The 14,842-nt window shown below is 41.0% G+C and overlaps 1 protein-coding gene across 1 annotated transcript; it reads right to left on the bottom strand.

The window, feature by feature from the left end:
* Window positions 1-1,032: 1,032 nt before the first annotated feature.
* LOC135474693 (heparan sulfate glucosamine 3-O-sulfotransferase 6-like) lies at window positions 1,033-14,295 on the bottom strand. Its single transcript, XM_064754254.1, has 2 exons — window positions 13,372-14,295; window positions 1,033-2,298 (listed from the first exon to the last, which is right to left on the bottom strand). Exons 1-2 carry the CDS (start codon window positions 14,163-14,165, stop codon window positions 1,674-1,676), a joined length of 1,419 nt encoding a protein of 472 aa, XP_064610324.1. The 5' UTR covers window positions 14,166-14,295; the 3' UTR covers window positions 1,033-1,673.
* Window positions 14,296-14,842: the final 547 nt, after the last annotated feature.

Here is a 14,842-nt window from a genome sequence, read left to right as displayed (position 1 = left end):
CGGTTATAACATCTGTGATAATTGGTTCCCTGGTTCCATATATCTGGTAAGAGACTATAGCTCCCTCCAGCTCTCCCTTGTGATTGATGGAAGCCATAAATTACCACCCCAGAATATTTCATACTAAAGCGAATGTCTGTCAGAAACAGAAGTATATAGCTCTCATTCTTTCAAATGATGATTGACTGAATGCATGACTGGGATGATTGATTCAATGATACAGCTTTAAAAGCAGTTAAATCTCTAGTTCTGTATTATGACAAAGCCCCTGTTGTTCATTGGTACTAAAATCATAAACATGGATAAAACGATGGTTCGCTCTGTTTCTATTACTTCATTTTTCTCACTGAAGGCTGCACCCGGTTTCACTACATACTAGAATACATCACATACTGGTGTTTTTAAATATTTCATAATAAAATGCATCTTAAATACCACTGCTCGAATATATATAATTGAATGCTAAAACGCAAACATTCATATGTAAACTTACAATTTTCTTTCACCCTACCTGCTAATAATTAATACTGCATATAACCTGTAGTTCACAATGTATAGGATTAGCACCAATTAGTGCCTTGTGCATGAATTAATATTTAGTAAAGCTTCAAATTTAAACACTGAGAACATCAATGGTTAGCACGTATATCTTTCCGTGTTAAATCTCAGGACTTATATAAATAACGCAGAAGGCTGTGTGAATGTGTACTTTGGATGAAAACGTGCACGTTAGCTCAATCTTATTAAAATACCGTAAAGAATCGCAATTCTGAACTGCAAACACCACATACTAATACACTGACATTCTGTCTGGGACATTAATATTTTTTGACAGCACAAGCCTGTTTCGAAAGCATTATAGTTCTAGTACAGAAATGTGCAAGTGCATTGTATACTGGCGCTGACCATAGCACAAGACCACATTAACAAAAAACCATCACACAGATAATACGTGCGTATTACAGGACCGTTACCAACAGCATAATAATACCAAAAAAAACAAAACAAAAAAAAACAAGAGTACAACCTTCATCTGAGATGACAGAGACGTTCCTGGAGATTAAAGCTTATCTAACACGCCTTTGGGAACCAACAGACTGGACCCAGAAACAGTCCATATGCGCTCACCGAGTGCTTACAAAAACCGTATAGGGTCTAAGAGGCACCTAACAGACTCTTTCTCTATTCTCTATTATGCAAGCGGACTACGGGCACTGTGGTGGTGAATTGAGCATGATACAGGGTGTATGAAAATAGAAGGTGCCAGTGTTATTGTGTGGAACACCACGTGACGACAATGAGGTACGAAAATAGAGTCACCTGAGTATTATTTGGGGTTACAACTCCAAGATCATAATAGTACTTGTTATAAATATAAAAAGGCTCATCTTCCTTGCTGGCATTTACCTATTCTAAAATTCGCACAATTCTTGCGGAATATTAAATACAATTCCAGGTCTGATTTTTTCACCAGTCACCACATTTTATACACTGCCAAAAAGCGTTGGCCATGTCCGTATAGCAGAATAAGCCAACAGCTCAGAATCGTCCACTGCTAGTCTTGGTCAAACCTCTCCACGAAGCAGTCAGGGATTCCAAAAACTTTGCCATTATCTGAATCAATATGATTCACATGTAAATTAAGATTTGTCCATTGGGTGGATTTATGGCGTTCAGTGCACTGGCCAGCCAAAATCCTGACCAACCATCCTGTAAAATCTCATGTTAAACGGGTGGTAAAAAACCCTGAGCCTTTGAATGGCTTTGGGGTCTATGTGGGGATGAGTCCGACCTTTTGTCTTCCCTAAACAGTGGGGTTTTCCACTCCCCTCGTGCTTCTTCAAACACGGAAAGCCTTTGCTTTCATTAAAGTAAAAGTGTTTCTCGGTGACAATGCACTTTAAGCCCAGGAATTCTTGGACTTTACTAATCTCTCGGGCAGGGTCGGAAATCAGTTTTTCCCCGTTTACGAAATGTATTTGTTCTAAAGGGAAATATTTGAGCCAGCGCTCTAAGTGTTTAGCATACACGCCTATACGTATAGCCCCCCACGAGGTATCCACCACCCCACCGCTGTTGTTGAGGAAGGCCATCTCCTCGAAGGCCTTAGTCTCGGGCCGTTTGGTGTGGGCCTGAGTATAGTCCGATATAGAACGAGTAACTGGGTCCCGAACCACTACTATGAGCTTTACGGTTTTGGACATGTCGTACACACGACGCGGGACCTCTTTCGTCACGAAGTAACTTGGGGTCTTCTCGATGGTGATCTGACCAGAGATCGTTGGAGGCATCTTCCTTCTGAAACAAATAAATGAAAACAAACACATCAGCATCCAGTAAACAAAACAGTAGCACCTGTGACTTCTCGATGATTTATTAAGGTGAGTATTGATATAGATGGCATACTAAAGCTCTCAAGAACAAGAAGACAGAAGGCTTACAAGGAATAGACTGTCAATATATGCTGCATATCTGCCAACGAAATTTGCACGGCTCTTTGGGTGTGGTGTAGGCGTGTACGCCACACGATGATATAATCTTGCAACATTGCCAGTGATAAACTAGGCTCCACTTCGTATTATATCCCAAAGATGTGCCCAGAAAAGAGTGTTCCAAGAATTTTCCAAAAGGGGTTAATACAATGCACCACGTCACTAAGAACGATTAGTCATCGGTGAAACAAATATTTTCGTAAATAAACCAAATATGTTACAAATCCAGTCGGAGAAAATGACATTCGTGTATACCATGATGTATGTTCCGGGTCAATAATCACAACACCCACCCAGTGTTCTTGCTTTAATATGAGTGAAACGTATCGCCCTTTTATCACTTTCAACATTATCATTTATGCTAATGGCATCTCTTAAAATCGCTGAATAGCCCAAACTGCGCCTATATTGTGCATAAACATTTTTGCGAAAACCGCGTGGCGTAGGTCACGACGCGGGTTTTCTCCTTCCATTGAACCCCTCATGGGAATAAAATGGCCCACACGTTGACGTTTGTCCACTTACACGCAATCAAAGGTACTCGAACACCAAGTGAGATTTCCTTTTTACAAAATCGGATAAAGAGGACAAAGGCAAGTGGAGCTCGACACACAACTCCTGAGACTGACTTATTTAGTTTGGCTTTGAAGTAGCTCCCTCAACAACCTAATAAGCTGGGTTTATCCAACGCGCAGCCAACAACCAGTAAAAAGCAGCACTGAGTCCAATGAATAGCCCTCACACCAATCAATATCCTACTCAATCGTTTAGTCTCATTTACTGGTTAAACTGTTTACAGAATTACGTGCGTCTCTCACAGAACAGAAGAAGTCCTTCTGGACGTGTTATGTAACCAAACCCTGATAACGGTAATAACAGAGCGGCCGATGCCCATCCGGATCCCCACGGGGCAACTTGCCCAATCACCCCGACCCCTTGACATATATAATTGCTACCTTCATCCAAAAAGTGCCACAAGAAGGCGTTCCCTGGGATCGATTGAAAGACCATGTACATCTGCCTGTGCAAAACGAACTTTTGAACCACAACCGTCAGGAAACAAGTTCAGACGCGTTCAGACGCTAAATCCCCACCCCGCAACACACACACACACACGCACACCTTTTTCAAGGTTCTATTGCTCTGTATATTTTATGACTGAAAAACTTAAAGAATCCAGCTACATCAAAACGCCTCAGTGATGGTAGATTGTATTTATGATGAGTTTTCCACTGATTTACTATCTTGATATTGTGACATACAACAGAGCAGTGTTCGTGGAATACATCACTCTGCCCTATCATTTCAAGTTGAGGAAAAGCAGTAGAACTGGTTATATTACCTCAAAAGTACAACTCATTTCCTAAATACAAATGCTATACATAGACAGCTATGTTTAGAACAAAATGAGCAAACAAATCGCTAATTGGTATCCACTATCCTGGCTGGCAACTGTCAACTAATCGCTTCATACTACATTGTTAAAAATAAACAATTCTCTGCATCTGTTCTTTTGCCTCACTTTGTGGCTATCGGTACGTGTATTCTGCTCAAGTTTTCCTGAACTGACATTCTAAATAAACACTTTGACTTTTCAAGGGAAACTAAGAAAACGTATTCTATAAAAGAACAAGTATTCTAACCCGCATATGAAGATATATGCCCGCAAAAAATTTTTTTTTCAGATACAGAGCTCAATGTAAAGACAAAGAGCAATGGTTTGGTGCAGCTTTAAGCAGAAAAGTGTTTGGGCTGAGTCTATTGGTGATTAATTTACTTGCCGCCACTTAAAGGCAAGTCTTATAATAGACAACCACCATACCACAACCGATAGCTGACAAGTCGGAATGCTTATCTAATATTTCAACAGCCTCAGTTTTCTGGCACTTGAGGCGAATCGAGATTAACAGCCAGGCTTCAGGCCAACAGGCCTTGATGCGACTTGGCAGCTCGGACATCGACCTACATCTATTTGTAACCGTGGTCGACGCAGCTGTGAATCTGAGAACAAACTCGATAACGCACTGGGGAGTTCCTACAAAAACCAACCACGAGCAAAGTACAGGCGGAGGGGAAACAGAAAAAACTGACCCGGAAAATCTCATACTATCACGCAACCATGGCACAGCAATGACTTCATTCTTCACCCATTACGCCGGAAGTAGTTCCTCTGCAGAACATGTCCGCGTATAGGACTATTCGGAGGAGCGGTTTTTTATTCTTTGGAAAAAGACCACGCAGCGTGTGGAACATTAAGTACAGTGGTTCCGCATAGGATGACTGCCATAAATCAGTCGCACAGCAGACAGTTCATCTGACTGACAACCAGATGAGCAACCGAGCATTTGCTACCAGTGATCCATGCGCGTATAAAACATCCTGAACGTTTAAGCGTCGCAGCGAACATCTTCGCGGGAGCATCTGTAGGGAAGGGTAAGGCCCTGAGACTGACAGCTTCCCGCCAACCCCTCTTACAACACCGCTCTACACCAACTGACTTTGATGTTCTCAAGTACTAGCTGTGAGGCTGTTACCGTAGGCTCGGAAGGAAATCGCTAGACAGCTATCGCCATAGTATATAGATGAAGGATCTCGGTTCCCCAGCTTGACTACGCAAATCTATCCACGACTCCTCGCCATTATGCATAGTTTTCTGGACACAAAATCAGTACAGCGTCCCTCTCTGAAAAGGAATCGCTTTCATGCGCCCAAAATACCCAGTGAAACATGAAAGCGAAAGGCCTTAAGTGGACTATGTAACCACTAACGTCAAATGCAGAAATATACAATACGTAGCTTAGTTTACGACTTCATTTGACGACTTATAAGAGCTTACGCAATGCAGACGACAAAAACGCTTTGCCTTTGACAAGTCTCCACGAACAAGAGAAGTGGAGAAGATAACAGTAATTGGCTCAGTGTAATATGTGCTCGAGGCTGCGGGCGGGGATTTCCCCTTGTGTTGTGCCGGTTTCCCTGTAGGCTAAGTCACAAAGTAAGCTCTCGTACTGGCGTGACAACCATGCTACAAGACGTCAAGGAGATAAAAGAGGAGGTGTTTAAGAGAGGCCGAGTCCCGGACGATTCTCTGCTAATCTCCCTTCCAGCACTTCACTTTCACTAAACACACAGACGGTATTAACCCCATGCCATCTGTCAGCCGAACTAAACCGCCACCATTTCTCTGATAAAGCCAATGAGTATGTACCTAAACTGATGTGTGTTTTTCACAACAACACAGGCATATAACAGCGTCCACTAAGAATATTAACACAAAAGGGACAGTTAGCAATTCAAAATCATACATTAAAACAGTTCCTTGCCTCTCGTAAAGGAAAAAATACAACACAGTTTTGATATAACAAAAGATCTGCTTTAATAATCAAGTAAGAAATAAAGATGCTTATTAAAAGATCTACACACCTTAAATAATCTCGAAATCTTTTTACAATAAGCATGGACAAAAGACAAATTGCTTTTTATGAAACGGAACAGATCAGAAAATGAAAGCCGCGCCCGAAAGCTACTTTTGACAAGGACTGCACTGATGAATATGTATCTCAATTTTTCTGTTACTGACGATGCTCATTCGTGTGCGAATACCGCATGGATGCGACAGAGTACACCTTTTGTACACCTGGGTAAAGACACGTGGCCCGGGGTAGACAAGGGAGGGTGGGGGTACATGTATGTCCAGCCCTGCCCTCAAGGACTCTAGTGGCGGGTATAATTTTCAGATTGAATCACCTTCACACTGCTTGACAGGGGTTTGTGTGAGGGACATCATGCGTACCTTGATTTTCTTGACACCTTCCAAAAGATAAAGTAGGAAACTGCGTTTGGGCTAGATTCTTAAGACGTTGGTGAAGAATAGTCAAATGGTTCAGAAGACCTGTCATTTGAGCCAGGGGGTGCTTTACACTACCGGTTAAAGGAAGAGCCACGCATCATTTGAGTAACAGAAGAGGCATCCACTCGCTCTATGAAAACAAAATACATTATACTCAAACCTATTGAACGGGCTTGATAAAGGAGATTGTCAGACACTCGAGTTATATTGAACAAGAGCCTTTAGGGGACAAACATCTTCTCCATTAAGAGCTAAGGTGCGGGCTGGTCACTGCGGGTGGTTGGGGCAAAACACCCTCTGTCATGAACAACCCTCAAGCCTAAACAACGACCAACTCTTTAAACAATCATGATAAGGGATCTAAAATTCAATAGTTTGTCATCATGGAGGGTTTGTCGCTATTGTTTACATTCAACAGAACCACAGTACTATAGCACACAGGTCAAGAATAGTACATTGAGGCAGTTAGCAACCGAGAGAGGGAGTTTTGAATGAATGAATACTTATGGTTTAACGCCACATCGGCGAGTTTTAATGTAATTGTAAATGAAATGTGATGACAACAAAGTACTTTAAGTAGTTCTAGACCAATGACCTGTAATAAATTGCAACTAATATGACGGCATATTTTCCACCGGTTGTGCTCAATTCATGGTGCAATCGGGTGCGTACCTTACTCCTTTGTGAGCAGATTCATAAACAGTTAAAATAAAGACCTGATAGAGGTAGATTGACAAGAGGTCCCATTTCCTCCGTGCTATATGTGATCTTTTGCAAACTATCACAATGTTGTCAATGCTTTGTTTTCATTCTGTGAGCTGTAGTCTTTAATATCGACAAACATGCACGTACATAGCCATTCAACCATTGTATTCAAAAAATAGTTTTGACGAGTATACAGTACTGTGGATTGCTGGCGTTGTTAGGAATGGTGCTACATGTTTTTTTTTACTAGGAGGTGCATTTTTTAAATGCGTATGGGTCTCAGTTGCAGTCATTTTCTTGTATATACATGTAGCTTTCTAAAATATTGTAACATAAGTATACGACAATACTGCTGAATAGACTCGCATTTTATTAAACAAGTTCAATACGATTTTTACTTCTGAAAATTACATAATACGCTAGATAGCGTCTGTTACGCCCATGCCATTAAACAACTATTTACCCTATCTACCTGTATTTTTAACAAAACTGATGATTCTTATGTGTGACACAGACAAAATCAAATGAAATGTTTTTGTTATATCTCTATACTGGAATTTGTCATGTAGAGATAAAATCACATGGTATGGTCGGTACTGGACAATACACTAAATTATATTTATTTAAGTAAAAATGTATCACAATAGATTTACGCAATATATAACAATAATTACATTGACAAAATAACTGAAATGTTATTTTTGTTGACGATACAGAAAAATAAATCTATGTTGGACTCCGACATTATTCACTTTCTTGTGTAAATCCATCCATAATCTGTTCCAAATGTCTTATAATAATTATATTCATCATTATTAATACACATTTATGTATTAGTCATCCTATTGACATAACTAAGCCGAATGTTATTTTTATCGAGAGCAGAGTTTTACATTGGACAATTATACTAGTGTTTGAGGATTAGCGTGAGGATAACTAGATGCCACGTCTGCGTAAACATCGTCAGCACATGTTTCTACCATCAATACCGCCACTTGGTAAACGATGGGAGAGAAGAGCACTTACTGTTTACAATGATTTTACAAGAGACAGTCGGACTAATGGTCTAGTCGGCTCGAGGCAGGCGTGTCGGGACGGCTCCTCAAGGAGAGATAGACGGAGATCGATTACAATCGTTAGGGTAAGACCACAGGTGAGTTTTAGAACCATCATGCTAAACAAACGACAGCGGGGAGACGCAACGCGCACAGAACGGTTCTGTGAAATGAAAAGACAACGAGCAGTTCAAGCTCGCCTAGATTTTGTCGGCGCCATTTTCCGTTGTGGAGTGGTAAGGGACCAGGTGAGGGGCACGTGCCGATCGATCGGGTGTGCGGACTGACGAGTATTCGACACGAACTCCTTCACACCGTACTACCGGGCCCAGTTCTCACGTAACGGTTACCAGCCTTGTGTGCTGTAATAACACAGATATATGCTCGTCCCTATGGTAGTGGGAAATGGTAAATGGACAGACATAATAGCATTCCGGTGCAGCATTTTTTGTTTCACAGCATTCATTTGCAAATGTTTTTTTTCCCTTTCAACCACGCAGAGCGAGCATTACTCTGCCATTTTACTAATACCACAATTGCTGTCACTGGCGCCAAGATTTCATTATGAAGGAATATACATTGCGATTTATGATGGGACTTAAATATTTCAGCAATCATGCAGGTCAATATATACCATATTAACGAACCTTCACTACCTTTCATAACATCATCATTACTATTATAGAATTCATGCATTATTTCCAAATCGGGTAGACAGTTAATAGCTTTACGGGAAATGTTTGCAAAAAATGAAGAAAAAAACATTTTCGTTGTTTTTAAACATTATTTGTTGGCATAAGTGTACATGAAAGACAAAATATGCATTGCACAGAGAAGAAGCAACGGCGCTTTAAATGAATTCCCATACTGTTAAATCTAGTGAGAATGGATTCAGTTCATCTACTCACTCATATACGTAGAGCTAAACCCTGGGAATATCCCCGGCAAATACCCGGTATACAGTAGGCTAAGGTCTTTACGCGAGTTTTCGCCATCATTACACAAATTGGGCTTGTTGTGAGTGCGAAGTCATGCGATGTCACGCTGAGTGGTAACCTAATCCCGTGTGTAAAACATCACAAGTCTGTTAGGAATGTGGGTCCCTATCTCACTAGACAGCTACCTCTGTCTCTTCTCCGAAACCCTGTCTCATTTTATCCGCGAAGTCCACCAACTGTGCAATACCGCAGACATAATTGTCCTCTCAGGAGTCACAGCCTGTTCAAACTCAAACCACCCTGTAGCTTCTACAGGTGAGCCTTGCAAAGGCCAGGCTTCACTACATACATGAAGTACAACAGATTTGCTAACTGCTTCTGTTTAACTTGATTTTCAACTTGATAAGGCAGAATAATACTTTGATATGGCGTGGACGTTCATTCCACTATCGGTTAGATTAAAACTGACGAAGTGTCCGTCATCAGGCCACGAATATGATCATGACTTAACTTCACGCCACGTCGGCAATACACCGAGTCCAGGGTTCCTCGAGAAGACACAACATAGCGACATACAAAAGGTCGGCAGAGGATTATCTTCCAAAGTAGTCGACGTTACGGGGATTATTTTGGGGAAAGATTTTTTCTGACGCCTGTGTTTGAAGTGCGGTCGACCTGATTCCGTGTTAGCTGTCAGGACAGGGGAGACATTTGACAAGAACCAGGATTGCCAACACAATGGGCCTCTGTAAGAGACAATCACCGCTGACAAACAACACACGTTCATAACTTGACATCTCCAGTCTTAATTTGCACACACGATAATACACAGGTCTGGTACTCAATGACTAAGCAAAACATATGCTTCTAAACTCACGTCTGACAGGCCCTGATAAAAATGAGCATTATATCTTGTATTTATGTAATTTTTTTATTCCTATCAAATTACTAAATTTCACACAAAATGTGGTAAATTCCACATTCCAAATCTAAGTGAAAAATTGTTTGGTTGTTAATTTTACGTCTTTTTTTTCTTAATGAACTGTTACATATACAAGAGAAATTATCTGAACAAAAACATTGTCCTGAGACACTATATGAACAAGTTAAGAATTAACTCAACACTATATGGAATGGAAATGATACTGACAATAAAATTTACTTGAAGCGAGAAGGAGACTCGTGCGATGTTTTGATGGATGATTTAAAACAATGACGATGTTCACTCCGTCTTCCTCACATTTCGTGCAACACGATACTGCACTCTCCACACAGTCATCTCCAAGGTGATTCACGTGACATGTCATTTGTCATGGTGACACGAGAAATGTGTTCATCAGAACAAAGAACGCAACAGTACTGTCATCAACATAGTCATCATTAAAGTATTTTATATATAGGACCATTAACATTATTATTATTACAAAATAAGCATGGTGCTTGACCACCTCATTAATATTGAAGATAATTTTGTAATAGCCTAACAAAGGCGATTGCAAACAAAATTTTCAAATTGTTTCTCCTTTGTGTCAAAGCTTGCTTTCAAGGCCGATGTAAATGCTGAGCCACACACATACGGCATTTTCGACCGAGGGCGCCGTTTTCTAAACAAACAGTTTACAAGCGGAAGGGGAGATATTCCCGAAAATCGGGAGGGCTCAAATCTTGGTGTATTTCAGCCTCTGGGTCCTTTTGGTTTTATCAGCGTTCCTTTGATCCGTCTCCATCTTAGATTAGTCTTCAATCTCTGGCCAATTTACCCTGCTAAACGGCCAAACCACAGCGCGACAAAAGATGTCTGAAGCTCAAGAAACCAGCACGATGTTTCAGAACTCAGTTTAGATGCCTCAGTGAGCCTGTGCAGACGTTTTCTCTCAAGAGCCAGGTTACTTCTGCTTCACCTGCCCTACCACTGGTCAGTGCGCCTGCGTGAGAAGACAAGGAGCACTGTAATTGGCGACCATCCTCTCAGGCAAACAGGCAGGATTAATGAAGTCAAGGAGTAATGCGTGTGTATTCGATTTATTGAAGAGAAAACGCCATTGTTTGGTACCCGGGAGTACAATTACAGTGGAAGCAACCGCGTATAAGGCGGCGGACCTCTTATTAATATTTTACATTAGACATATGAAATAAAATATGCAAGAAGCGTTAAATTTCACGTGTGCCGATGAAAGCTAAAAATAGGCAAAAAGCCCTAAAGCGCAGTTTATAGCAGAAATCAGTCGTATGTTTTGGGGAATATTTAATTTAAAAAAGGGTGAAAAAGCACCAGAATAAATGTTGCTGGAGTTAAAAGCTTTCAACATGTCATCAACGTGTACTTCAGAAACTGATACTACCATTTTACAGCTTTCCCATGTCCTTGTATTGTCTATCACCAAGGCCCGTTTAACGTACTAGATTAAATCAGCGCCATATCCATATTGTCTATTGCTCGAATTGCATGTGTATTACTTAGCTAAATCCAGAGGGATTTAATTTAACGTGGTTATCACTTTTGACTTTCACTTTTGAACAGAAAAACATGTGTAATTCTTACATGTATTTTGCCCAAGAACATAACATGGATTAAACAGCGTTCTGTGAAGTACCCGTACTACATTCCCATGTCAGGCATGCACACCCATCACTACAGCATGGATTTCAGTCCACGTAAACACGTAGTCTATAAACTAAGACAAGCTTATTTAAACACTTAGTGCCGTTTGACATGGTTGAATCAAGACAATGGCGACTGATGTTACCCCAATGTTCCAGTGGCATGTTTATGTACATTAAACTTGGGCAGCAGACTGAAAGAGTTATCTTCTAGGGTCCTTCAAAAGCAAATGTCACATGCAGTAGACCTATACATAAGGTCTTTTGTAGGCGAGCACCACGTCGTTTTTAAAACGAAAACATCTTGTCGTCAAAAAAGGAGAGCTATTAAACTTTGTGCTGGTAAAAATCTTAACCTATGCAATTTTTTAAAACAAAAAAAAATCCACTGTAAAGACACCCTGAGGCGGCTCTCCATTTAAAAATAATAAATCGAGTCCATGCGATGTTTGTAAATGTTTTACTGCTTGCACATACACAGGAGATTGTCCCGTGTTTGGGAGTCGTCTTGGTGTCTTACGGAACTCCAGCGGCTGGTAACGTGTAGTTATGAGGTAGACAGTAATTAACAAGGGAAGAGGTAATCCGACTAACTTCAACACGTGGTCAGTCAACAGCTCCTTCGGAAATACAAACGTGCCGACAACGGGTGTAAAAGCTATAGCTCCATTCTGCTGCAATTGCTAGAAAAAAAGCTTTTGACAAAAAAATCCCCAAAAAGCTAGTTTAAACTATAAGTAAAGACAGCTTGACTACATCTGTTAAGTTCTAAATGACTGACGTACAAGACTTCAGCAAAAACCCTAAATATTTACTACATCAAAGCTCTTCACACATTTTTTGTCGGGTAGTTTACAAGAGCAGAATCTTAATGTCATTTCCTTATAAATATATCACAAGAAGTAAGTAAAAAAAATATGGTCACGCATAACTCCATGAACTAGATGACACACAATTTTCGTAGCCCGAAAAAAAATTCTCCCGTTAAAAAAAAACAACAGAAATATACAAGTTTAAATGAAAACTGAAAACTTCCAAATTAGAAATGGTTGTGTATTTGTCAGATAAATTTTCGTTCCACAGATCAATGATGTTAAACACGTGAAATTTAAGAACTTTAGAATTAGAAAGAAACATTATAGATAATTGAATTCAGGTTTATGGCAAAGGTTAATAACTTCAGCTAGAAAAGGCACGAGGTGTCCCCTCTATTGCCAGAAGTACACAATACTGTGATAACAGAAGACGTCTATTCAGCTACCACCAAACTTGCACAGGCTTTTCTTAATCATGTTGACAGCCCATAAACCTTAAATTAATTGTTTTAGAATAATTTCACCTCTCCTGCTAATTAACTGGAACACCTTTCTTGTCGGTTAAAAAAAATAGATTTTTTTCTTTGGGCTATTTTTATATTGTGCACTGTCGCATGTAATTTTCTCGTAAAAACACTATTTTGTACTATTTTTTCCTCCACCATTTTCAATTAGGCTATACATTTCTGCCGTAAGATAAAAATAATACAAATGTGTTTTAGGGAGAACTACCAGCGTTCTTACTTAGAATGCTTGTAAAATTCAATAAAATAACTTGTTATGATATAAAAACGACACGTTGTTGGTACACGATTGAAAAATGAGAAACGCACATGGACGGAGTGATCAAACACAGTACACACATAAAGTTACTTTCTCCGTGTTTTTTGTCAGCCTGTGACCAGGAGAACTTACCTGTACCAGTCCAATCCCTTGTGGTAATTCCTGTCAAAGAAATGGGTTTCTGGCCCCGGAGCTCGCACATCCGGATGCAGGCGAATAAACTCTAATAAAGCACGAGTACCAGCCTTTTTGACCCCTATAATAATAGCTTGAGGTAAGTTTCGACTGGCCTCCTCCCCAACATCTAATACCGCGTACTTGAGAGAGGTTGAATTCGTCCTGTTATATACACTGGCGACATTGTCATGGAATGAGCTCGTTTGCGACACATCACTTTCCAAATGTTTCTCATTGATGTCTTTATTACGATTATCTCTTTCTAAAAAGTCAGTATAATTTGAATTCGATTTAAAAAGAATTTGGGCTGCCTGGAGTTTGTTTCCTGTCGCGGATTGTGAAGGGAATTCTTGCTGGGATCGAACACGAAGTCTTGTATCACCGATTTCTTCTTGGAGCAGAGCTTTGGCTGAGGAAGGACCTTGTACAGCTTTTAGAGAACGGTGTTTGTTGACGAAGGTAAGTGATCCGGTGTTGAGTCCCTGGTAACGGCCATCATACTCGGCGCCTTTAACAAGCGAGAGTCGCGCGCTCTCCACTGCGTAACAGGCAAACAGTATGGATGCCAGAGAGAGAAACGAGACGGCACACATGATGGTCAGCGTCCACCAGAGCCGTCCACGACAAAACGCCAGCAGTGCTGACCAAAAGCAGAGGTGATACCAGGCGGTATCTTCCCACAAGTAGCTATCCACGAGCCGAACCCTGAGGGACACTCGCCGCATAGCCTCGCCGAGATACACAGGCATTCGCCATGAAAACTTTCTATGACAGTTCGTTTAAGAACTGAAGCCACAGCCGTTCTTGTCGTGTTGGACTCGGTGTCCAAAGGGCAGACCTGTCCCCACCCTATCCATCCACTGTCTGTCGCGAGAAATCATCGTGAAGACACCGAAGACAGAGATCTGCTAGTAATTTCCAGGCCAGTGGACGAGTATATAAGACTAGAGTTTTCACATGCGCCGCGGCCACAGGTAGAAGGGCGCGTCACATGATGTGGCCGTCCACGATGATTGGTGGAGAGGAAAGCATCTGTGTTTGTGCACTGGAGGCGTAAAACACGATCAGGCTGAACATGATACCGGTCCGAGTGTAGATAGGGAGCATTAGTTTAGCCTGACAGTCACTAGGATAAAGCTTTGCCGTTTGTATACAACCGAATAATACACACCGCCGGGCAATGGGAGAGAAAAAAGCGTCCTTACCTCAAGGCAAAGGAAGAAATGACTAATGTGTTTAGTCAAGCCGCAAAGCCATGGACGGAGAAATTGGTGCGGGTCGAGTTAGAGCGAGGGCCTTCTCACTGTTTATCTCTCTTTCTTTCTCTTCCCCAGTTTCTCACATACTAGCTAATGACCGTCTGTGCTTCAGCACGTAACACCGTTTCCTTTTGATCACAAGTTAGTGGTAATATATTTTTATCGCA

This window comes from Liolophura sinensis, chromosome 1 (assembly GCF_032854445.1).
Source record: "Liolophura sinensis isolate JHLJ2023 chromosome 1, CUHK_Ljap_v2, whole genome shotgun sequence".
Classification (NCBI taxonomy): Eukaryota; Metazoa; Mollusca; class Polyplacophora; order Chitonida; family Chitonidae; genus Liolophura; species Liolophura sinensis.
This window is presented reverse-complemented; position numbering and strand designations above follow the sequence as displayed.